The 26,022-nt window shown below is 50.7% G+C and overlaps 1 protein-coding gene across 1 annotated transcript in view; it reads left to right on the top strand.

Annotated features, from left to right (window-relative positions):
- The first annotated feature begins 324 nt into the window (after positions 1-324).
- GRIK1 (glutamate ionotropic receptor kainate type subunit 1) overlaps positions 325-26,022 on the top strand; it is a 99,944-nt gene continuing 74,246 nt past the window's right edge. The window contains exon 1 of the mRNA XM_054270496.1: positions 325-451. Within this exon, the coding sequence (XP_054126471.1) occupies positions 325-451 (127 nt within the window). The remainder of the gene's footprint in view (positions 452-26,022) is intronic.

Here is a 26,022-nt window from a genome sequence, read left to right as displayed (position 1 = left end):
CCTGTCCCTGTCTGTGTCCGTGTCCGTATCCGTGTCCGTGTCCGTGTCCCTGTGAGTGTGCGTGTGCGCGCGCGTGTCCCCCAGTGCGCGCGCGTGTCCCCGTGTGCGCGCAGAGCCCGGAGCCGCCTGGCCCCGCCCGGGGCCGCCCCGCGGGAGGATCCTCCCGCTCCGTCCCTCCCGCTCCGTCCCTCCCTCCGTCCCTGTGGCGCGGGGGGCGCGGCGGCGGCGGCAGCGCGGAGCCCCCGCGCCATGGGCGGGCGGCGCGGAGCGGCTCGGAGCCGGCCCGCCCGGGGGTAGCCGGCATGAACGGAGCATGAACTGAGCATGGCGAGCGGCCTCGGCCCGCGCTGGCCCCGCCGAGCGGCCCCGGGCGGCGGCGGGGGGCTCCTGCTGCTGCTGCTCTGCGCCGCGGCCGGGCTGCCCCGGAGCGCACAGCAGGTGCTGCGGATCGGTGAGTGCCGCCGGGGCGCGCCGGGGGTGCGCGGGATGCTCGGGGATGGTCAGGGATGCTCGGGATGCTCGGGACGCTCGGAGATGTTCAGGGATTCTCAGGGATGCTCGGGGATGCTCGGGATGCTCGGGGATGTTCGGGGGTGCTCGGGGATGTTCAGGGATGTTCACGGATGCTCGGGGATGCTCGGGGGTGGTCAGGGATGCTCGGGGATGTTCACGGATGCTCGGGGACGCTCCGCTGCCCAAAGTTGGCCCCACTGGTGCGCGGTGCCGGGCAAGTTGGGAGCCCGGTAGAGCATCCCCGGAGCCCGCGGGTATCGGCTCCGGGCGCTCCGCGGGGCACGCTCTGAGGGGCCCCCAAAGGCGGGCAGGCACCTCTGTCCCCGCCGCAGGAAGGGTTCGGTGACCCTGAAATCGGTGCCGAGGGGTGCGGAGAGTCCCGGCTCGCAGCGCGGGGCGGGGGCACCGGGGGCATGCGGGGCGCGTTTGCCGCTCCCCCGGGCAGGGGCAGCTCCGCGGGGCTGCGCGGCAAACTCCGCGGAACGGGGATTTATTTCTGAGTAGAAAACTCCGCGCCATGGAAACGGGGCTCGGCTCGCAGGAAGCCTCTCTTCCCACAGTGGGTTTCTTGTGTCAGTCAAGTGAGACGGTGCATACAAAGTGTCGGAAGAGTTCGGGGTTAGGAGAGACTGTGGGAAAGATGTGGGCAGAAACTGGCACGCCGCTGTTTCTGTTTATCCCTCTTGCGCTTGGCAAACACTGAACATGAGGCGGGGGATAAAGGAAACAAACAAGAGAAAAAAGAAATTGTAAGAAAAGGGAAAGACGCTGTTTAGGGCGCTGGGAGAGCCCCCCGCAGTCCCACGGGCGCGCTGCCGTGCGGAGCTGAAGATCGGAGCCTTCGGCCCCGCACGCCCTCACCCCGCTGGGCTCGCCCGCAGCGGCGCTTCCCGAAGCGCAGGGAAGGCTCCTTGTGCCCGAGAGCGAAGGAGCGCGGCCCGAGCCCTGAAATGAGGGAAGGTGCATCACTGCCGAGCGCTGGGCAGCGGCCGGAGGGGCAGAGCGGGGGCACGCAGCCCCGCAGCCGAGGATGCTCCCCGGGCCCCGGCTGTGCCCGCTCGGGGGGCGCTCACCTTGTCCCGGGGTTCGGGTGTTCCCCGTCTGTGCCCGCTCGGGGACGCTCAGCCTTACCGGGGTTCGGGTGTTCCCCGGCTGTGCCCGCTCGGGGACGCTCAGCCTTACCGGGGTTCGGGTGTTCCCCGGCTGTGCCCGCTCGGGGACGCTCAGCCTTACCGGGGTTCGGGTGTTCCCCGGCTGTGCCCGCTCGGGGGGCGCTCACCCTTCCCGGGGTTCGGGTGTTCCCCGGCTGTGCCCGCTCGGGGGGCGCTCACCTTGTCCCGGGGTTCGGGTGTTCCCCGGCTGTGCCCGCTCGGGGGGCGCTCGCCTTTCCCGGGGTTCGGGGGAGCTCGCTGCTCCCCGCTCATTCCTTTCCTGGAACACGCACCTCGCAAAGCTGGGCGATCCCAAACCCCAGCGGGGATTCAGGGATATTTCCCCCACTGAAACCTGGGGAGGAAATCGTGTTCGAATCCGTGAGCGCAGGGACCAGCGGGATGCTCCGGCAAGGCACGAGATGCTGCCTGAACTCTGGTTTGGTGGGCACAGCTCTGAAGGAAGGAGCAGCGTGCCGGTTTCACGGGTTTGAGCCGAGCCTGAACGCCGTGTGCGGGAGGAAAGCTCGGCTCTGCGCTGCCCGCAGGCTCGCAGGGAGCCGGGCAGAGCTTTGGGTGCCCCCTGTGCCCGCAGGAGTTCTGTGCTGCTCCGGAGCGCCCAGCGAGGCTCCGGCGATTCTTCCCCTGAATTCCCCCGTTCGAGGTGCGGGCCGGTGAATTTGCGGGTCAGGTTTGCTCTCCCAGGGCAGGCAGGGCACGCAGGGGTGGGAGCCCAGCGCTGACTGCCCCGTCACTGCCAGCGGGACAGAGCGAGGCGCAGAGCTGACAAACTGCCCGGCTTTCAGTGTCACACATGCAGGGCAATCACTGTGTGAGGGGCTGGGAATGCATCAAATATTGAGTGTATCCTTCCTGCCGTGGCTCTGCTGCCGGTGGAGTAATGATGTTATAAAATATTAATCCTCCACATCCCTTACCAGCAGCAAAGTTCCTCCGTGGAGTCTGTCACTCTCGGAGGTGGCAGAGAGGAGTAATGGCAGCAACTCCTCCAAATCTCTTTGTGACAACATCATAAAATCGTCCCCAAGCGTTTCTGACAGCGAGGGAAATGCCATTAAGCCATCAGATTGTTTTCCCCGTGTTTTAGTTAATTAAGGGAAGAAAGTGCAGCAGTTTGTGCCCGGATTCATACACTCAGAGTTTAATTGCATTTTCCGCTGTCAGGGAGCTTTCAGATTTGTTTTTTATTAATTTTTTTTCTGGCTTGTAATAGGAATGAATGGATTGTCTTGGTGGTGTTTAATTAGTTGAGAAGGGACGTGTGAGTGATATGAATTCCAGTTATTCCTCAGCACTGACTAACGACTCCTTCTCCAGCTCTCTAAACAAAAGATGAGGGACGGCAATGTGACCAAGTAAAACTGACTCATTAGGATAAAAGTAATGGATTTTGGGATAAGATGGAGCTTGAAGTTTCAGTAATAAAAGAAAATAAAATGAAATGCTGCTGTCTTACTGGGTATTTCTTCCCCACTCCTGCTCAAAAGCTTTTCCCTTGACACAGGAGCTAATGGAGCTGTCCAAGGAAATGCCATCTTTATCTGCACATTACCCACCGGACTGTATTACATAAAAGTGTCTTTAAAGTTCATGACCCCAATATTTCTTAGTGAATTCCAAGGAATTTTTGGTTTTTACACCAAGTCCTTCCTATCTCTGCTACTTGTACCACTGGTATGAAATAAATTATCTCCAAGGAAGAGTGGTAATGAACTGGAGCAGATGCTCAGGTGCAGAAACAGCTCCCAAAGACATCTCAGCAACAACAGAATAATCCATTTGTTGGTGCTGGATGCAGAGCTCTAATTTCTGGACAGATTACAGATTCTGAACAGGTTAAAAGGGTAAAATCCAGTGATATTATGTGAAAGTTTACAGATGGTCATCACCTGAGCTCCATTCTGGGTTACAACTGACCAACAGCAAGTTCTTGACAAAGCACTGGAGTTAATAAAAGAATAATGGATGAATCTTGGAATTACCTCTGAAATTACCAGCTCCTGGAAATGAACAAATGGGCAGGTTTTCAGGAATTGCTCGGGGTGAGGAGACAGAAACCAGAAGGATTTTCAGTAATTTGTGTGTTTCTGTAAATGGAATATTTACAAAAGGGTTCATCCTTTGCACTGATTTACTCCTTACTCAAGCAAAATTCCCACATTTAGTGAATTGTGTTTTCCACAATAGAGGACTGGCCCCATAACATTTCTCTCCAGCTGAGAAATATCAGATTTAAACCAAACACATGCAACTCAACCTAACCCACAAAATACCAATTTCTGATAAGCTGAAATTTTCAATACAGATTTCAAAATCTCTGTTGGATTTCCCCCAGCAGGGCCAAAGCTGTGAATTGAGTTCTTTTCCTGTGTGAAATTGCCATTTTCCCCTCGTGAGAATGATAAAGGCAGAAACCTCATTAATTTCTCTGCAAATCTGCCACTTTTCACCAACTCTTTCTGAGATTTTGTTTGTGAAGGGAATGGTACTAACACACCTCTGAGCTTCATCAGTGTGAAATGGCAAAAACTCTTCTTGGACATTTGAACATCATGAAAAATGTTAGTTTACAGTATTTGTTACTAGGTATCTACGAGTTATTCTATTTTAGATATGATAGGAAATGCAGCTGCATTTTTCTCACCAGATGATGAGACATTAAATACATTTTGTTCACTAGAAGTGCTCAGTGGTTTATCAATTCTTTGTGATACACTTTACCTAAGTTTCCTTATTCTACACTTAGGGAAAACTGTTTTGCTGCAAATATTTCTAAAGGATTGTCACCAAAGCATCCAAAATCTGATTTTCATGCCTCTCCCTCCTCACTGGATTTGACAGCGCTGTACAAGTGGGAGGCAGGGCAATGTTTGGCTGGGTTCAGGTGGGTAATTGAGTTAAAAATCCCTAAAAATGCTGCTGCAAAGTGCTTTGCAGCCCCTCAGCAAGGGAGCTCCTGCTGCCTTGGTGAGTGGCTGTGCCAGGACGTGGTGACTGCTGGGGACAGGGAAACTGTCCCAGGAAATCTCCAGCTTGGCCTCCATTGCCAGAACCTCCTAAACGCCTCCTTGGGCAGGGAGGAGATGAGCTGGAGCGGTGCAGGGTGCTCCTCAGATATTCCATAATGCAGGGTGATCTGCAGCGGCCAGCCAGGGCTGCGGTACCCAAACCTCAGGTGTGAGCGGCTTCTGTCCCGCCCACCTGTCCCCAAAGGCTGGGGGGAACAGCCAAGGAAAGGTCCCGAGGCCGGACAGGGCAAACTGAGGGGGGCAGGTTGGGTTTGGCCCGGAGCTGGGGGGTTTAGTGCTGGGTAATTCATTCTTGCCTTCACTGTGCTGGGTAATTCACCATTGCCCTCACTGACACAGGGCTGGGCAATGGGCACCCTGCAGCCTCCCTGTGTAACCCAGGAGCAGCTCAAGCACGGGACAGGGTCCTGGCAGTGCTGGAATTGCCCAGATGCCACCAGGGAGGAGAGTTTGCCATCAGGTGCCTTGGAATTGCCCAGATGCCACCAGGGAGGAGAGTTTGCCATCAGGTGCCTGGGGCAGGAGGAGCCTTCCCTGCAAACAGAATAAAAAGCCATTCTGCAGAGTTCATCTCTTGCCCAGCAGGCTGTTTGCAGACATTCAGGTGTGCTAATTGTTGTTTTAGCCCCCTGGCTTCCCCACACACCCCGTTTCAGATTTCCAGGGCATTTCCCCTTGCCTGAGCCCTAAGCTCCTCCATATGGCCCTGTCCTCTCTCAACATTTCCATTTGGGCTGGGAGTACAATCCCAATACTGTTTTTTCATTACAGTCTGTTTTGTATGTCCTGGTCAGTAATAAAGCTTAAATCCTGCTCTCCCCTCAATACTTTAAACAACTGCCTCTAATCTTCTTTTCTGAGAAAGGCTTGATTTGACCAACTAAACTGGAGATTGTACTGCAGCAAAGGAAACAAATCCCATCCCAGAACTGATTAGTTCTACTGCACAGCTTTGGGGCTCTGACCAGCAAGCCCAGCCTGTCCTAGTTTGGGCTGGCTTTAGATTTCAGTTTGCAGTAATGAGTTTATGATCTTGGGCAAGCTTTGCAGGGGGAGGTTATTACCCTTCCCTCTCTCTCCCTGCTGAAGGTTAGAGGGTATTTTCCAGGAAATTATGAGCTCTCAAATGATGAATTCGCTTTCTCAGGGCAAAATCAAAATTCCAAATCAAAACAGCTTCATTATTCCACACTGGCATTGTTTTCACTTGAGCTACAGGAGCCAGTCTCTGACAGGGCTGTTAAAGTAACTTCTTTTCTTTCTTTTTAAATTCCTCTGACAAGTGCAAAGTGTTCCTTACATACTCTTAGAGCTTCACTAATGAGGGTGGCACAAACAGAGGGGAATGGGAATGGGTTCTGTGGCCAGAGAGGCAGAACTGGTGTCAAAGCCTCACTTTTGAGCTTCTTTTCTTGCACTCACACCTTCCAGCTGGTTTGCTGCTGGGTTTTGTTTTTCCTTTGAGCTTTCAGGCTGCACACGTTTAAAGGAGGAGAGTTACAAATTCTCTTGGCACTGAGGCTGTTCCCACGTCCTGCACACCCAAACCTGGCCTATTTCAAGGCAGATTCTGTTTGCAGCACGCTGGCTCTGGCTGGGGCCCAGGAGCAGCCCCCTCCCACCCTGCTGGGTGCAAGTGACAGCCAGAGAGCAGAGGCACCTCCCCAAATGCAGAGTTTGGGTGAGATGGTATCATTAGAAGGAAAATTCATGGAAATTGGTGCTCTTGGGATCTTACAATGCAATTTCCCCCCCCCCATTTTGGCACTCCCACAGACTTCTCCACTGCAAAGAGCTCAACCTGCTCAGGGCAGAATGAGCAGGCACAGACATCCCTGGGTGCTCTCAAATCTGTTTTCCAGGGACAGCATCAGGCAGCTGTAAGAAAAGAAGGAAAACCATTTGAAGATACCAGTTTATTGTCCTCCTCCCCTGGGGAGGGGGAAAGAGCAGAGTCCTGCCGGGGGGTTCTGGATTAGAAAAATCAGGTTTGGTGTGATTCAGCAAGCCAGTACTGAGAAGAGAAACTTCTACACCTTCAACTCTTGGATGGTATAATTAGAAGGAAAATTCATGGAAATTGGTGCTTTTGGGGTCTTACAATGCAAATTTTCCCCCCATTTTGGCACTCCCACAGACTTCTCCAGTGTGGCACGCAGGCCCTCTGTGTAATTACAGGTATTTTGGACACGGCAGCAGCACTTTGGGTTGTAAGGCCTTCCCAGAAGGGTGTTGTGCACTTTGGGAAGGTAATGAAGGGTTTTCCTGGCCTGTTGCTCAGCGGCAAACCCAGAATTGCCCTGATTTGTTCTCTCTCCCCCTGTCTGTTCCAGCCCCAGGGCTGTGGGCTGTGCCTGCAGATGCTGAGGCGCCCATCAGAGCTGCCTATGTCCTCGTGCCACCCTGCAGCCAGGCTGGCTGGGCTGCCCCTGCCTTTGGGGAAGGCTCAGTGCTCACAGCCCTTGCATTCACTGCCTCCCTCCCAGCCCTGACAAAGGTCCAGAGGGCTGGGAATTGGATGCACTGACATGCAAACACCCAGAGGGAAAACAGCCCCAAACACGCAGCTCCTGCTTGCCCAAAAATCCCCTTTCCTGTGCTCACACTCAGCAAAGAGTCCAACACAAGCCAAATCCATGTCAGAGCCCCTTGCTGTGGCACAAGGAGGTTTCTCCTGCCATCCTGGTGTGCCAGCCCAGCCATGCCCACAGAGGCTCTGGGCGAGGGAGGAATTTCGGGAGGGGTGTCCCTGGCCCAGTCCCTTCGCTCTGGAGGAGCTGCAGACAGATCCCCATGTCCTGGCCCAGCCCCGGGGGATCAGTGGGAGCCCCCTGAGCCGGGCTCAGCAGAGCTGTGCCCATCAGCAGCCAGAGCAGCCGGGTTGCTGCAGCAACAGGCTGACACGGGTAAAACTCCCTTTGATGGTGCCACCGTCACTCGGGAGCTGCTGAGAGCTGGGGCAGCTTTGGAGCTGTGCTGCACTTTTCCAGGGACTGGCACTCACTGACACATCAGGGCTGGGCACTGGAAATGTGCCCCGAGTAACCTCAGCAGGCCCACATGGATCACAGCTTGGCTGGCCACAGGAAATAAGGGAGCAGTGAAACCAAGAACTGTTAAAGGAATTCCTGCCCGCAATTTGGAGACTAAATTGCAATTTCTGGCTGAAATATTTTTGTTTTGGTTTGCCTTTGCTTGGTTTTATTCATCTTAGAATTCAGAAAGAGCATGGGAAAAGATTTAAAAATCGAAGAGATGATCCTTGATAGCCTGTGGGAATGGGAGAGGAATGAGTAAATACCTGGTGCGGGGCACAGGAAGGACGTGGAGTCACTGCCGGGCTGTTTTCACCCAGAACTGTTCAGACACATTTTGTGTGATAAACTGGGCTTGTGCCAAACACTCCCAGCCTGTCTGAGTGCAAGGAGGGCTTGGACAGCCGGGACAGGTGGGGTTCTGGGGTGTCAGTGCAGGGGCAGAGCTGGACTGGGTCATCCCATGGAGCCCTTCCCTATGGAGCTCAGCACGTGCTGTGATTCCCAGCAAAACACCCTAAAGCCCCAATTTATTTGCCTGTACTTACAAATATTAAACACAAAACGCCACAGGGAAAGGCTGCAGCAAAGGAGGCAGGAATCCTGTGGAGCTGGTGTGCACTGGGTAACAAAAGTGGGGTTTGGAGTTGCTCAGTCAACATTAGTGTGCTGTTTCCCATCCTCTGGGCTTTCACTTTTAAACCTCACATGTTTATGGGAAAGGTTAGAGTCCAGCTCTCTGTTCCGTGTGAGACAGAGCCAGAAATGTCCTGTGAGCTCCCCAGCCTGTGCCCTGTGTCCCTGCTCTTCCCAGCCTGTGCCCCGTGTCCCCCTGTCCCCCACGGGGCTGCCCACGTGCCCTGTGACGAGCTCTGTGCCTGAGGCCCCTGTGAGAGCCCTCCTGTACAAATGATGTCTTTCTCCTCGCTATCTCTGATCCAACAACTTGTACACAAACAGCTTTTTGTTCCTGCGGCGCCACTTCCTTTCAGCTGTGCCAGCCACCCCAACACCTTATCAGTGGGCTCTGCAGCTGCAGCCCGATGGAGCTGCTGCTTCCCTGGCTGTGACTATCTCAGAAAGCCCCAAATTGTTTACTTATCTGCCAGAAACACGCGCCGAGGGGAGTCCAGGCTCTGCTGCCCAAGGTGCATTTTAAATCAGGGGCAGAGCTGCTTCAGATATTTCACATTACATCTCCCAGCTTTATCTGCTGCTGTAAATGATGAGGCTGCTCCATTGAGCTGCACCAAGATTCAGTTTTTGAGCAGTGTTTTGTGAAGAATGGAGGTTTTCCTCTGTGCTATGAAGAGCCTGTGGCTGGCTCTGTCTCCGCTGCCCAAGCCTTTCCTGTCCCTCTGCTCCCTGGGGACACAGCCAGGGCTGAGCCATGTCCTGGCATTAAAGCATCTGCAGAGGGGTGAGGGTGCTGTGCCCTGCCCTGCAGGAGCCCTGGGGAGCTGCCATCCTGCTGCTGACATGCTGGCATGCCAGCTGCTGTGAGGAAGAGGAGCTGGGGAATGCATGCTGTGCTCTGTGCAGCCCTTCCCCCGTGCTGGGATGCAGGGGCTTAAATGACCCAGCCATGTGGAACACTCCCTGAACACTGCATTCCTGCCTGCAGCCCTCTCCTCTGCTCTCCGTGGTGGGCACATCCCAGCGTGTTCATTGGAATTGATGACTTTTAGCAAGACCCAATAAGAAGAGTTTGGCTGGGGCTGAGCTGCTCTGTGGTACCAGAGCATCTGCACAGTGAGAACTGGGGTGGGGAGGTTAAAGAATTTAAATAAGGTAGTTTAGGAGATGCAGAGCAAACTTTGCTGGGGAGATTTAATTAATGCTAAAAATCCAGACTTTTCTGTCTGCACTCATCTGTTTCCCACACCAAGAGTGTATTTTATGGCAGTTCTTAGAATGAGGCTCGGTTTCTGCTAAGGAAAGCGGTGCTGACAAGCTCATGCCTCACATTTAAAATCATTTTCTCCTGTTGGCAGGGCTGAAAAAAGGGGCCACAGGCTTTCAAAGAGTCAGAACTTGGTCCTTGTCCCATGGGAGTCACCCTGTTAGAAACCTCATTGGCCACAGGTAGAGCCCAATGAATTCACATCCAGCTTCTCCAGGAGATTTCAGTGACAGGAGCTTTAAATTTAGTAAATCTAACTGCAAAACTTCTTTCAAATCCAAGCCCTTGCAGAAAATCTGTGAGAAAATTTGGTACAAAATCATCTCTTCTGGCTGCCTGCCCTTTGTTTTAAGTGGCAGAGCACTTTTTCTCAGGGAAAAAAAAAGAACAAATGACCCAAAGACTCCTTCAGCTCTGCCTGCGCCGGAGTCAATGGAGCTGCAGCAGTTTATAGTGATGAGGTTCTGGCAAGTGCATTATTCTGGCAGAGGAGAACAGTTGGGCAATTTACTGCAGCTCATCCCAACTGCAAATGAAGGTTCTGTATTCCCTCTGTTCGGGGAAATCAGCAGGAAAAGCCTCCTCCTCTCTCTTTTCTATCCCCAGCCGCTGATTGTGCCAAGGTTTCCCACTCCTGCAAAGGTTTCCCTCTCTGCCCTGCCCTCCTCAGCCCAGCAGAGCAGGGGAAGGAGCCCAGGTTCCCTGGTTTGTGGTAGGAGTCGGTGAGCAGTGAGTTATCCCAGCTGGGATGGAATGGACAGGCTGGAACTGAAGAGCTGGGCTGCCTTTGAGCCACATTCTCTAGAAATAACATTATTGTTTACATGCAATCCCATGGCTGGAGCAGTAGAAGCACAAAGCTGCCTTTAGATGGGAAAATGCGTTATTGGGAAAGAGTGTGGCCCTGCTCTGTGCAGCTCAGCACAGATTCTGTGCACAGATCTATCAAATAGGGTCAAGCATGACACAATTCTGGTGTCATGCTGAATTGGTGCTGGAGCTAATATTGTTACAGCCCTGTTGTGGCTGACATAAAGCTGTCACTTCTTCAGGAGGGTGATTCATGAGAGACACGGGAGAATCAATGGAGGTAAAAATAGGGAATGCAGCACCAGCATCCATCTCATCACCATTTGCCTGTGTTACACTGAGTAACCTGAGTAAAAGGGTCATGTTTAAACATCGTCTGGCACGCTGCTCTGAGAAGTGAGAGTGGGAGAGGAGGAGCCCAGACTGGGGAGCCTCGGAGGGGGGGATCCATCAGGGCAGCAGCAGGGGAGGAAAGGGGCAGTGGGCAATCCCCACCATTCCCAGAGCCTGCACTCAGCTGAAGAGCTGCAGCCAGCCTGGCACATTCCTGCTCGGAGAGAGCCAAAGAGAAATACAAAAGGCCCACAATTTGGAGACTAAATTACAGTTTCTGGGGGGTGGTGTCATTGCAGAAATGAGATCTGCCTTTTCCCCACAGCTCAGTCTGCTTCTTCTCTTGGGGATGATGAGCACAAAGTCAGAGAGAGAATTCCCCCTGCCCTTCTGGAGGTGCTGTTTCTCCTGGCATTCAGGGTTGGAGCTCTGAACTGCGGGCTCAGGATCTCCTGTCATCCTGGGCTCAAGCACCAGCTTGCTACACGGAGGGGATAAAGAGAAGGAAACAGAATGGGAAAGTCTCAGATAAGAGGGAATTGGCAGGTTGATGATAATCTTAAGTACGTGGGAGCTGTGTTTATGCCTGGTTTTGAGTGAAACTCCAGTGCTTTCCAGCATGCCGCATGCTTAAGGGATTACAGGGTGTGGGATTTAGTGCCAGAACTGTCTGGAAACTCTCAAACGCTCTTCTCTCCTGCTGGCACATTGTGCTGTGCCCCCAGTTTGAGAGGACACTGCAGTGGGAGCTCAGACATCCAGCAACTCATGGGATGTGCTCAGAAAGCCTCCAAGGCAGTGCCAGAGTGTTAAGGGTTTCTGATGTTCGTTTGGGGATACCTTTGAATTAGGACTCAGAGACGTTCAGTGTTTCCTGGCTCTGTGCAAGCTGTGGGGAGGCCAGGGAGTGTGCGGAAGCTGAGCTGAGGGCAGTGCCCAGCAGCTCAGGGTGCTGCTGCCAGCCTGTCACTGGCTGTCACCGTGCAGGGCGTCACTGCTGAGCAGCAGCAGCCAGAGCAGTTGGAGCAGACAGGTTGCTGCAGATGACAGCATCTTTACAAGGGGCAATCACCATGGCATCAGTGTTTATCCTCGGCAGCGAGTGGATAAATCACAGCAAATGGGCTTCCCCTCCGAGCTGGAATCTGCTGGGTGATTTCTGCCCAGCCACAAATGTTTCTCCAGCACGTGGAGCCAGTGCCAGGCACAGCCCAGCCAGCAACTCCTGCCCCCGAGCACAAAGCTGGGAGCAGGACGGCACTGCAGACACAGATGCTCAATCAGGGGTGGTTTGGGCAGCTATTGAGAGGTGTCCCACCTTCCCGGGAGCCAGACGGGGTTTGCAGTGTGCCAGGGTGAATGAATGAACTCGGGTTTAAGGGCGGCTCCTCTCTTAGGAGGCCTTTGGGGGACACTGAGGTCACACACCCTGGCCGGGGGCTGCAGGTGGGCCCCAGGGCAGGGATCACATTCACTGCTGGCTCACAAACAGAAGGGTAATTTTACCCAGGTAAATACTGAAATGCAGTGTTACCTCCACGCTCAGGCAGTTTGTTTTCAGAGAATAGGCACTTCCCAGAAACGGTTACATAAATCAGAGGAATTACAATATGAGCATCCTCTGGAGCTCTTTCATTTCAGTCTTCAATGTCAAACAGTGTTCAGTGGTGGAGGTTTGAAAGGATGAAATTAGAAGCCCTGTAATGGAGTATTATGGAAAGATATCCCTCAAGAAAGCTCATTCCCAGCTCCTCACCCTCTGGTGTTTCGCCCATTACCAGCGAGCATGAATTCTGCATTTAATCTTATCTGATGTAATGGAGCTGTTCTCACCCTCCCAGGCTCCTCTTCTGCTGAATCCCCCGAACCCTGAGCTCTCAGGATCACCTTGCAGGCACACATCCCCTCAGTTAATTATCCCTTGTATCAAACTGCATTTCCCTTTATCCCTCTCAAATGCAGTGCGTTCCCATTTCTCCGAGCATCTGCCCGCATCCACACAAATGAAAAGGATCAACTGGAGAGGATAATCTTCTGCCTGCGTCCCTCTTGCTATTTTCTCTAGCTGCATCCCATTTGCTCTGCTCTGTTCCATCTGTTGGCTGCTCCATCCCCAAAGGCTGGGAGCCTCCATTGCCCTCAGTATTAACTCGGACCCCAGTTTTAGTTCTGGTTTAAAAAGATGCTTCTCTCCTGACAGGGAAGGGAAGAACCAGCTAAGAGAACAGAGAGAGGTTGCTTTTCCTTCTGGAGTTGTCCTAATGGGATTTTTTTGGTCCTGAAGGGAGATTCCAAGGTTAAACAAGAGCAGCAGGAATTTCACAGCTTGGGGTGTGCATCTGTGCTGTTGGTTGTGCTCTCTCTCCTCCCTGTGCCAGAAAAGGATGCCCTGAGAGGAGCAGCATCTCCTGATCTCCCAAAAAATCCCCTTTCCCTGAGTGCCCTGCTGGGGTGAAGTCTCTCTTGGCTTTGTAGATTTTTGGGCACAGCACTTCAAGGTCACCCACCAAGGGAAAGAAAGTGCTCATTTTCCATGTGTGAACCAGGAAATCAGGGACAACACCAGGCTTTGCAACCCACACAAAGTTCCCTCTTCTCCAGGTGGGCTGTCCCACCTGGCAGGCAAGGTTTCCCTTGAAAACAACCCCCTGCCTTTCGTTCAGCACTCTGCTTTCTGGAGCTCCCTCCATTTTCCTGTTCTGAAGGGGTTTGGTCACTTTATGAGACAGAAAACTTAAACTCTGGCTCTCTGTGTTTGTCCTCAGATAGTGCTGTAATAGGTATTTATGCACCTGAATAAAAAAAACCACAGGGGCTTTGTGGGTGTCCAGTCCTGTCCAGCTATATTAATATTTACCAATCCCATTGCTTTTAATTCCCATGCAGGAATTCTGGCAACTGCAGAGCTGCTGAGAATCCATTTTTTACATAAAAAGAAGAGCGGTTCTTTAAATCCTGAAAGCCACATCAGGAGGAGATTCCTGGATTTGTTGTTGTGGGATTTTATGGGGAAGAGGGATAACAGCAGGAGGGATTTACATGGAAGGATTCCTGAGAGCATGCCAGTCGATTATGTACCTATTCCCAAAGGATTAGGTATTTGAAACTGCACTGCACAGCCCCAGTGAGGGCAGAGGGCTCCTTTCTTTCCTGACAAGAGAGCTGCAATGGTGAATCAGGGCTCCTTCTTCCCCAGGGTGGGGGGATGGCATAGCAAGGAGCAAATTCCCTGAGGAATGCACAGACATGGGGACACACACTCACTGCTGTGCGCCGAGGAACCACAGAATTCTTCCGTTTGGAAAAGGCCTCTGAGAGAGTGGGGTTCAACCCCTAACCCAGCACTGCCCAGCCTGCCACCAACCATGTGTGCTAAATCACCTTTCCTTCCCTGAGAAACCTGGCTGTCCTGCCCTCTGAGGGGCAGGAAACACTGCAGGTTTGCCTGTGGCAGCCCCCAGAGGGCCGTGAGGATGCGCTTGCTTGGATGAGCACTCGGAGCTGAGCCCAGAGCGGGTGTCAGTAAATCACTGCAGAGCAGCCCAGGCTGTGCAAAGGGAGCTCTTCCCTGGCTCCTCTCCAGCCCTGCCTCCATTCCCCTCCTGGGGTGCTGATAAAGATGCTTCATATCTGTGCGGACAAGCCCTAACAGGATGGCTGCTGAGCCAGGGGCTGGCCAGGCACACGCTCCTCAAGGAGCAAATGGGAAATGCAGTTCAGAACTGCAGTGAAATCCAACAGCTTCGAGTTTCTATCTCCTAATGGTGTAAAGATTGGAAGTCAACAGAAATGGAGATGCTTGGGTGGCCTTGACCCACGCCAGCACAGGGTGGGTGCAGAGGAAACACTGGGGAGTTGCTTCATTTCTACCCATGGGAAACAGAAATTACCCTTTACTGGGCACAGAAATACCCTTTACTGGGCACAGAAATTACCCTTTACTGGGCACAGAAATTACCCTTTACTGGGCACAGAAATACCCTTTACTGGGCACAGAAATTACCCTTTACTGGGCACAGAAATACCCTTTACTGGACACAGAAATAACCCTTTACTGGGCACAGAAATAGCCTTTACTGGGCACAGAAATAGCCCTTCACTAGGCACAGAAATACCCTTTACTGGGCACAGAAATAACCCTGTACTGGGCACAGAAATTACCCTTTACTGGGCACAGAAATAGCCCTTCACTAGGCACAGAAATACCCTTTACTGGGCACAGAAATTACCCTTTACTGGACACAGAAATAACCCTTTACTGGGCACAGAAATTACCCTTTACTGGGCACAGAAATAGCCCTTCACTAGGCACAGAAATACCCTTTACTGGGCACAGAAATACCCTTTACTGGGCACAGAAATTACCCTTTACTGGGCACAGAAATACCCTTTACTGGGCACAGAAATACCCTTTACTGGGCACAGAAATTACCCTTTACTGGGCACAGAAATACCCTTTACTGGGCACAGAAATAGCCCTTCACTAGGCACAGAAATACCCTTTACTGGGCACAGAAATACCCTTTACTGGGCACAGAAATTACCCTTTACTGGGCACAGAAATACCCTTTACTGGGCACAGAAATAGCCCTTCACTAGGCACAGAAATACCCTTTACTGGGCACAGAAATTACCCTTTACTGGGCACAGAAATACCCTTTACTGGACACAGAAATAACCCTTTACTGGGCACAGAAATAGCCCTTCACTAGGCACAGAAATACCCTTTACTGGGCACAGAAATTACCCTTTACTGGACACAGAAATAACCCTTTACTGGGCACAGAAATTACCCTTTACTGGGCACAGAAATAGCCCTTCACTAGGCACAGAAATACCCTTTACTGGGCACAGAAATACCCTTTACTGGGCACAGAAATTACCCTTTACTGGGCACAGAAATACCCTTTACTGGGCACAGAAATAGCCCTTCACTAGGCACAGAAATACCCTTTACTGGGCACAGAAATAGCCCTTCACTAGGCACAGAAATACCCTTTACTGGGCACAGAAATACCCTTTACTGGGCACAGAAATACCCTTTACTGGGCACAGAAATAGCCCTGTACTGGACACAGAATTGCCCTTCACTGGGCACAGAAATAGCCCTTCACTGCCCAGGCCCAACAGTTCATTTGCCCAGCAGCTCATTCTGATTTCTGAGACGTTTCTGTCCCTCTTAGGAGGTACATGAGGGCTCAGAGGGACAGGAGACACGCTGTATATTTTCATTTTCCACTCCCTGCCTCAGCTGAAAGGCCCATGAGCCAGGGAGCAGGTTGCACACCCAAGCCAGCTTTCCTGTCCTGAGGTAAATGTAGGGGTTTCCTGGTGCCCTGTTTGGGGTGGGCAGCTGCAGCAGGGTGGGTTTTTGAACTTCCCAACCATTTCTCCTGCAGGCTGTTCCTGCAGGGAGCACCTGGGGAAAGGAGAGCACAGACCAGGCTGCGTGCCTTCGTTCATGCCCTGGCTCATGGGGCTTTCCAGAGCTGCTCAGGTTCAGGGCATTCTAAAAAAAATCCTCCTTTGCCCTTTTATTTGTTCCCTTGTCACAGGGTAAGATGCTGCCTTGGACACTTTGTTCTCCTCTGCTTGATGTACTTCCTAAAATAAGCTCAGAAAGGATCTGAGCACCTTCCCCTGTGGGAAATGCAGGGCAGTGTGAATGCTGGGGGGGTTTTTCCCTAGGAAGCTGTCCTGGGAAGCTTTTTGCTGCTCCCTGGGCTTCAGCCACACAGAAGCCGAAGAAATGGAAGTTTTACTCGTGCCTGGAAGATTAAACCCCTATTTATATATCTCAATCCTATGAGCTATAAAGCTCTTTTTGGTTTCTTTTTTTTATTATTATTTTTTTTCTCCCTGAGCTTTGTTTTTCCTCTGTTTAGTGGGCTCTTTTGAGGTGTCAGTCACTCAGGTTTGGGAAATGTGCTGGAGCTGTTTGTTGTACAAAGGAGAGCATCGTGGGGAAACTCTCAGATGAGAAGCTTCAGACAGAAGCTCACCACGAGTGCCTTTTGCAATGTGCAAACACATTATCTCCCCCCACAAGCCTGCCTACATAGAGAGGAAAAAATAATGGCTAAATAAACTAATAAAACCCCAAACAGGCAAATAAAATACTTAGTGAGCCTCTAGAGAACATCCATCCTTCTCCTGGACCCTGCACTAGTGGCTCTGCACTGCCTGGCCTGATGCAGTTTTAAGCACTGAAATGTCACTTTTTAAATTTAAACTTTAATGGTTTTTCAAAAATAAATGACTGTGGGGCAGAGAGCCGAGTGTGGCAGCTCACCTGGGGACAGTCCCTGCCCACGGGACTGGAGTGAGGAGGGAGGGAATCCCACCCCAAACTCTGCCCATGTCCCAGAATCGCAGCCCAGACTCTGCCCATGTCCCACTTTCAGCTCCCTGTTTTTGAGAAGCCCCTTCAGGAGCCATAAATTTGTGCCAGGATTATGAGAACATGGTGCTTTTGCTGAAAAATGGCACCCCTCAACATCCATCAATAACCTGGGGTTCTCCCAGCTGCCTCCAGCCTAAATGTGGTTTCAGTTCTCCCTCCTGGGCTATTCCTTCTTGTGTGTGTGCCTAGAGATGAACATACGCCTGCTGTCCTCACATTGAAACATTTCCTTGTTTATAAATAAGTGTGTTCTGCTGTGGGGGTGTTCATCTGCTGAAAGCAGGGTTTGTTATGTTTGATCCGTGCGTGAATAAATCATGTATTTGATGGTTTGTTTTCCTTTTCACTCAATGGATTTTCTGATTCCCTGGTCAAAGAAAATGGAGGGATAAATTGCAGTTTGATCTGATGGGGATAGCTTTGATCCAGTGAGGCATTTCCTAGAGGCTGGACCAGCCTCAGGAGACAAACTGACCACAGAGGAAGTTTGTGGGGGAAAAAGGAGCCACTTTGACAGGACTCATTTGTCAAGATCAATGGTGTGCAGCCCAGGTGGAGAACTGGTAACTGCAGGTTGTCCGTGTGGAATTGTAGGGATTTTTTCTGCTGCTCTCCCAAGAAATATGAACAGTGCCAGCAGTACCTGTCCAGGCTGAGAGTTAAGTGGCAAATAAAACCCAATTCTCTGAAGAGGTTTTTGTTGTAAGTATGGATTTCACTTAATAGCTTGAACACTGAAAAATTGCCTCAAATTGCATTTTGTGCGTTGGTTCAGGTCCAGATATTTCTAAGCAAATGTGGTGCTCAAGCAAAAATTAAATTGTTTGCTCTTTCCTGTGTTTGTTTAGTTTTCCTTGTTGCCTTGTGGATGCACACAGTGCCTTTTTCTGAAGGGATGCAGCTTCTCTTCAGACATGCAGCAAATGGGCACTTCTCTCCAAGCCAGCCCCAGGGGGACTCAGCAGGGACAAGGAAAGTCAGCTCTGGCACAAGAATGATTCTGCTTCTCTTTCTGGGTGTGCTGAATGCCAGAGGAGAGGAGCCTGCTCACATGGGGGGTTGGCAGAGCTGTTCACATTTGGGAGATGAACTGTGTGCCCTCAGATATGCTGGATCCTGCAGGGATCTTGGCTGCTCCTGGGGTTCCTCTGCCACTCCTTGGAGAGGTGGGAAGGGAGAGTCCCTTGGAAGGGCTGTCTGAGCAAAGCAATGGAGTCATCATCTGGTGCAATCATTTCAATTTTAATAATTTTGAGGAAGCATTTCTTCGTGGAAAAATTCCAGTGAGCTGCCCAGGGAGGTTTGGAGTGCCCATGCCTGGAGGTGTCCCAGGAATTCCTGGATGTGGCTCTCAGTGCTCTGGGTTGGGGACAAGGTGGGGATGGGGCACAGCTTGGACTTTATCTGGGAGAACCACAGAATGACTTAGCCCACACGTTCCTGGTGTTTCCCTTTCCTCAGGCACAAATTCTTGTAAAGCTGGCAGCTTTCTTAACCAGGCACGGGGTAATGGCATTGTGACATATCCTGTGATGTGTGTCCAGCTCCTTCCAAAGGGGCCATCAGCTTTAAGGAATTAATGTCCATTTGGGATGCTCAGAACCCTTTTAGTGTTATTTCATTGCACTCACTTGCCTTTCAGACAGTGCTCCCTGACCTCTGTAGCACTGTCCTTTGTGCCAGAATTAGATGATGTGCTGCTTAGAGCAGGAATTAATATCCTCTTCCCAAACTCCCTTCTGTGTTTTCCCCTTCCTGGCTTTTGTTTCCCCACCTTGCCCATCATGGCACTGTCACTACACTGGCTCATTTTGCTGCTGGATGCATGGGATGGTTTCCTGGTTTGGATGGGTTTCCCCTCCTCCTGTGTAACCCTGGTACCATCCCCTCCTCCCTGCCCAGCTCAGTCTCCCAAGTGCCACTGAACAGGGTCCTGGGCACTGCACTGAGTGCCCGAGATAATAAATGTCCTTTCCCTGCCAGAGAGCCCTCCTGCCCTGCACGGCCACCCTGCAGAGCCACATCCAGCTGTGCTCTGTCCCAGTGGGGCCATGGAGCAGGAACAGAGCTGGGGCACAAACACCAGGCTCACCATGCCCCTCTCAAAGCATCTCCCCAAGGACATTTCCTATCCTGCAGCAGAAAACATCTCTCAGTAGGAAATACTTTCCATTTTGTAGTCATCATTTTGGAGCTGGTGAACAGCTGGGAATAAAACTGAATCCAGAAAATAATTGTGTAGATGAAAATCTAACATGAGAAAGATCCCTTCTGAGAAATCAGGCTTTTCTTCAGTACTGCTGTGCATGCTTGCAAAGCCATGAAAATCAGTGTGCTAACGTACCTGAAGGCACAGAAAACATCTCTTTGTTTTCCTCCCAGAGATGTAACATCATTATTTCAGGGAAATTTGTGTGGACAACACAAATATTTATTCAAACTGTGCTCTCAGGGATGCCCAGGGTGTGATCCCATTTCTGCCTCTCCCAGTCCTGCTGCCACTTGGCCATTCTGACCTGGTTTAGTGGAGTCTACAGCAGAAATATAAAACCCCAGGGAACCCCCTCCCAAAATCTTTGGAGGAAAATGAAAACAGTGATCCAAAGGTTATATTTCTCCCATGTTCTTCTGAGCTGATTTTATTTCTCTTTCTGAAGAACATGAAAGAAATGGATGAGCCACAAATTCAATTTCTTCCTGATGTTCTTATCACAGACATCTCAATGTGGTGTATTTTTTCTCATCTTGTGTTTACTGTAAAACTGGGAAGTTGAAAAGTACGAGATCTGTCCCTACCCAAAATCTCTTATGACCCCCAAAAAATAAAACTTTAATCCCAAAAAATGAATTATTTGCTCATGTGACAAGATAAGGAATTTCTTTGTGCTGATAAAGCCATGATTTTGCATCCTGCTTAATAAAAGGACAAAAAAAAAATCAGTTTGCAAATGACTAGAATTCATTAAAACCTAATTATTTGTGAACTTCCCTGAACTGCTGTTCTTGATGAGATGAGCTAATCCTGTGCCACTTCCAACCTGAACGGAATTGAAATGTAAAACTCAGGACTCAGGGAATGCTTGGGGAGTGTTGGGCAGATGCAAACCACGAAATGATGAAACATTTCCTGGGAGTTAGGGCCTGAGCCAAAAAGCCACAAAGATCTTTAGGCCTCATAACTCCACTGTAGATTTTGAACATTTAAAACTGCATGTGAGTTTTGTTCTGAGGCTAAGTGTGCCTTGGCTAGGAGGCACATTTTAGAGGCATTGGGGTTTGGGTCCAACCTCTTGCTGTGGGATCAGCACTGTGTTTCCGTGGATGGTTCTCCAAGGGACAGACACTGGTAATCCCTCTTTGCATCCCTTCCTGCTGCCCATCAAAGTCCCTTCAGACAGAACAGACACAGAATAGAAATCCTCTGTCCAGAATCAGTTGTTTTCTCCTCACAATTTTGGAATAAATAGGAGAGGTAAAGGCAAGGATCCAGGCTGAGCTAATTAACGATATCCTTAAATAATGATGGATTGATATCCTAATACAGAGGCTGCTTTTTTCCCTTTGGTGCAGGAAGTTCCTCTTAAATCTTTGTGTTTCTCTGTCCAGCTTGTCCATTTTTTGTGTGTATTGATAGAAGAAAATTGATTCTGCCTTAACACCTCATTCAGGTGCCCATGCCAGTGCCTGATCTGTGTTTGGATCCTTCTGGAGTGTGAAGGCGGGCAGAAAGGCCGAGGGAATGGGCAGATTCTTTTCCAGAGCCTGTTCTCTGGTGAAGAGCAATGCCCTGTGCTGGAGGCACATCATGGCACTCCTGGCACTCAGCATTTCTGTGCTGATTTGTTTCCTGCTCGGAGGAGATGGTTCCCTGTGGCCAGATGGCCTCAGCGTGCTGCTCTGGGTGCGTGGCAGGGCTGTCAGAAAACACTGTTCTGGAAAAGCAGCGTGTTCAGAAAACACTGTTCTGGAAGGCAGCGTGTTCAGAAACACTGTTCTGGAAAAGCAGCGTGTTCAGAAAACACTGTTCTGGAAAAGCAGCGTGTTCAGAAACACTGTTCTGGAAGGCAGCGTGTTCAGAAACACTGTTCTGGAAGGCAGCGTGTTCAGAAACACTGTTCTGGAAAAGCAGCGTGTTCAGAAAACACTGTTCTGGAAGGCAGCGTGTTCAGAAACACTGTTCTGGAAGGCAGCGTGTTCAGAAACACTGTTCTGGAAAAGCAGCGTGTTCAGAAACACGGTTCTGGAAAAGCAGCGTGTTCAGAAAACACTGTTCTGGAAGGCAGCATGCTCAGAAAACACTGTTCTGGGAGGCATTCTATTCAGAAAGCAGTGCCCTGGGAGGCAGTGTGTTCAGAATTCCCCCCATGTTTTCCCACTCCTGCCAGACCATATGCACGCAGACAGTTTGCATCAGGCGCCGGTGCCAATGTCTGGATTACTGCTGAAACAGGGAATATTTGATAAAAGCAGGGAGCTTTCTGATGGCATTTCACACCCCTTTAGAAGCTCGAGGGGCAGTCACTGATGGGGTTATCCCAGCTGTGCACTGGTTCACGTCTGTCCCTCCCTGTGCCAAGGTCCCTGGCCGTGCCCAGCCTGGCCATCGGTGTGAGGTGAATCCATCCTGAGTGTGCAGGAGAGCTCCGATGCTGTGGGAGGGAAGTGTCACTGCTAACTCAGCCTGGCAGCTCTCTGCACAGCCTGCTGACAGCTTCCCGTGCTGGAGAGGCCCTGGTGATGCAGAAATTCCTCTGCATCAGCTCCTTGTGCCTCTGCTGGGTGGCAGGCTCAGCACTTGGGAGGGAAGTGCCACCCACGGGCACTGCGGGGTGCAGAGGAAGGACAGCAGAGTTCTGGGCTGTTTCTGGAACTCTGAGCCTCAAAAGCTGCTCTGGTGGAGAGTTTCTGCTCCAGCTCAAAATCCTGGAGAGTGTCTGCTCCAGCTCCAAACCACCTCCAGTCAAGATCCAACTGCCTTTGGCACAGCAGCCCCACGTTTGGGCACAGACCAGCTCTCCAGGAAACCTGTGCCACTGTTTAAGCACCTTCTTGGAAAAATTGCTTGCTAAGGTCATGTCCAAAGGCTTCCCCTAAACTCCTGCATGCCCTTTCAGCCCCCAGCTGCCAGTGCTGGCTCCCAGTCCCCGGGAACCCCAGCGGGGGCACAGCAGGGACGTGCAGTGGCTGGGACCTGCAGCAAAGCAGAGACTTGGGGCTGGAGGTCTGTCACCTGAGCGTGTCTGTGTTACAGAACCATGGCCAAGAGAGTGTCAGCACCGTTAAATCAGCCCTGCACTGACAGCTCGTGGGGCTGTGCCTGTTTGCACCTCAGCAGGGATCCACAAGGAGGAGGGACCGAGGATATTTACAAGGACCTGGAGGGACAGGACAAAGGGAACAGCTTCAGTCTGCCAGAGGGCAGGGATGGATGGGATATTGGGAATTGGGAATTGTTCCCTGTGAGGGTGGGCAGGCCCTGGCACAGCTGTGGCTGCCCCTGCATCCCTGGCAGTGCCCAAGGCCAGGCTCTGACACTGGGGCTGGGAGCAGCTGGGACAGTGGGAGGTGTCCCTGCCATGGCAGGGGTGGAATGGGATGGCTTTAAGGTCCCTTCCACCCAAACCATTCCATCATGTCCCACAGGCACTGTGTGTTGGCACAATGTCAGCCCCAGAGCTGCAGTGGGAGCAGATCCAGATTTTGGCCCAAAGATGCAGCTGAGTGCTCTTTGTGAGTCTCTCTGAGTCTGAAAGTTCATTTTATCCACAGGGTGGTTTAAGCATTCTGGATGAACGCTCCTGTGTACTTTGCTCAGTGATTCCTTGCTATTCCAGGACCATAATAACAAGGTTTATTATGTTCTTACCCGGCGTGTTGTGACATTATTGCAAAATTATTGTTTTGTTTCTCCTAAACTCAAGATTTTTTTGTAACGGTAATAATAATAAAAGACATACAGGCTGATGAATTATCCACCATGTCAGACTGCAGCACAGCACAGTCTGAAATAGCTGAGAGAGTAAAACAGAAAGATAGCTCAATTTACGAGTGAAACACTGACACACACTAAACTTTTGCTGCACTATTCCTCATCTGAGTTTTAGTTTTCTCTTCCCTAGCAGACAAGACTTACCCTTCTCAGGTGATAAATCTTAACCAGAGTAGAGGGATATTCAGCACAGGCCTTTGGAAAGCATAAACTGTGGGGTTTGTGCAGGCCAGGCTCAGAGGAAAGCACTGCTCCTCAGCCTGGTGAGAAATGCATTTCCAATGAATAAACATTCACTGCTGGTCACAGGTAGGTAATAGCTAACTTCTTGTGTGATGCATCAGGTGGGATGGTTTGGCATTGAATTGCTGCTGCTGGCCACGTGCAGTGAGTGTTTTGCATTTCCTGGCAAATATATCTGTCTTCCAAAAGGAGCCAGGTGAGGTTTAAGATCCCTTTCTGTGAAAAAATTCCTCCTTTATGTCCAAAACCAATTTATGCAAATCTGCTTCCCTTCATTCCTATTCATCTGCCATATGCTCCCTGTCCTCCTGTGCGCTTCCCTGTGTGCAGAGCTAACAGGAGTCCTCACTCTGGGCTGCAGAATTGGGAAGACAATTTAGCTTTGATTAATTCTAGCTGCCAGTGATTGCAGAACATGCATGGGGACAGCTAGCCTCTCATCTGTGCTCAGCCCCAAGGTTCCCAGCACGGAAATACTAATCATTATCTCCCCAATTGCACAGGATGAAATGCTCTTTGATTATGGGGGAAATAACTTTATCAGTTGCAATTGGGAAGGTAATCCTTAGTGTCATTCACCGGAATGAAAAGGTGCTTTTCTGTGCAGACATCCTTGAGGATTGTAAGGGGAAAATGCCAGGAAAAACTGCAGGTTCTTTCTTCCATTCATCCCCTCCTCTTGCAGCTTACCTGGTGTCACAGAACACTGTGGGTAGGTGGGTCTTGGATCACCTGAGACCCTTGGAAAAAAATGACCAGGCTTTGAGGTGCACCATCCCTCCCACATGGAGTTTTAGTGTGGCCATCTCTGCTCTGCCTCCAGGTGTGAGCCATCAGGTGCCCTGCCATGGGCTTCTGCTCTTACTGAGGGTTACTGCAGTTAATTTCATTAACAATCAGAGTGTCATTAACTCTGCTGATGGAAACAGGTTCACAATGAAGGTGTGATGAAGCCATGGCACTTACTGTGCCCCCATTCCTGTGTGAGATTTACCAGAACCAAGCAGCCTTTCCCTGTCCCAAGCTCTCTGTGCCCCCCATTCTGTGCCAGATTTACCAGAACCAAGCAGCCTTTCCCTGTCCCAAGCTCCCTGTGCCCCCCATTCTGTGTGAGATTTACCAGAACCAAGCAGCCTTTCCCTGTCCCAAGCTCCCTGTGCCCCCCATTCTGTGTGAGATTTACCAGAACCAAGCAGCCTTTCCCTGTCCCAAGCTCCCTGTGCCCCCCATTCTGTGCCAGATTTACCAGAACCAAGCAGCCTTTCCCTGTCCCAAGCTCCCTGTGCCCCCCATTCTGTGCCAGATTTACCAGAACCAAGCAGCCTTTCCCTGTCCCAAGCTCCCTGTGCCCCCCATTCTGTGCCAGATTTACCAGAACCAAGCAGCCTTTCCCTGTCCCAAGCTCTCTGTGCCCCCCATTCTGTGCCAGATTTACCAGAACCAAGCAGCCTTTCCCTGTCCCAAGCTCTCTGTGCCCCCCATTCTGTGCCAGATTTACCAGAACCAAGCAGCCTTTCCCTGTCCCAAGCTCTCTGTGCATTCTGAGGCTCAGGGCGTTTCTCTCCTGTCCCTCACCATGGTTGTAAGCAGCCAAATTCTGCCCTCAGCTCCCTCTGGGCAGCCCTGCTGCCTTCAGGTGCATCCAGGATGTACAACCTCACTGGGACTGAGGGAACCTCCAAAGGCAGGGTCTGGGAGGGATGCACTCATGGAACATTGCATTAATTGCAGAATATCCTGCTGCTGCTGCTGGCTGAACTTCTGAGGGGGGGACAAAATACTCACAAGGAAAATACCAGCTGAACTAAGTGGGACACAGCAATTGCAAGCCTTTGATCTGTTCTTACAGCCCATTTGAAACTGATTTTCTTAGCATCACTTCTCCCTAAGCTGGGGTTTGGTAAAATGAGGAGTTACTGGAGCTGCTGGTGATTTACATTTGCATGGCATCTTTTCTGTGTCTCTATTAAAGAAGGCATTTTGAAGTGTCCCAAGTGGTTCAAGCACCTGATTAAGAGACTCAAAAGTGCTAAGCAAAAGTAAACACCAAAAGTCACATGTCACAGAGGAAAAGGAAGGATATATTAAAGGCAGCTTAATTTTTAATAAGAATTTTAATTACTTTTTCTTCCACTGTGTCAACATTTCCAGAGGAAATCCAAGCTTTACCTCCTTGTATGCCCTTTCAAAAGAAGACCTGCAAAGAATCATTTTTCTCCTCTGTGAGACTGGAGTACAGATCAAGTTCAGTAAAACTTGTCTGTGATCAGACTGCAATGATTTCTCCAAATGGCTCTATAAATTAAAATATTTGTTCTGTGTTGAGCACCAAGGGAAGACAGATTGTAGCTCATTCACCAGGAAAGGTCAGCAGACCCAAATGAAAATGCAAAAACATCAATTGTTTCCATTCACTAATCACATATAATTGGTCTGGCTCACCTGAACTAGAACACATTTGTTATTATAATGCATAATTAAGGTTCTTTTCATTTTGCTGCTTTCCAGATGCAATTATCTCTCTTTTAACAAATGCAGAGAAGGAAACTTCTTGTAAAACTGAAGATACATTTGACAAATTAGTATAATTAA

The sequence above is a fragment of the Melozone crissalis genome, unplaced genomic scaffold (assembly GCF_028551555.1).
Source record: "Melozone crissalis strain CALT ecotype California unplaced genomic scaffold, PUWL_Pcris_2 ptg000009l_1, whole genome shotgun sequence".
Lineage (NCBI taxonomy): Eukaryota > Metazoa > Chordata > Aves > Passeriformes > Passerellidae > Melozone > Melozone crissalis.
Note: the sequence above shows the minus strand (reverse complement) of the source record. Positions and strands in the feature narration are given on the sequence as shown.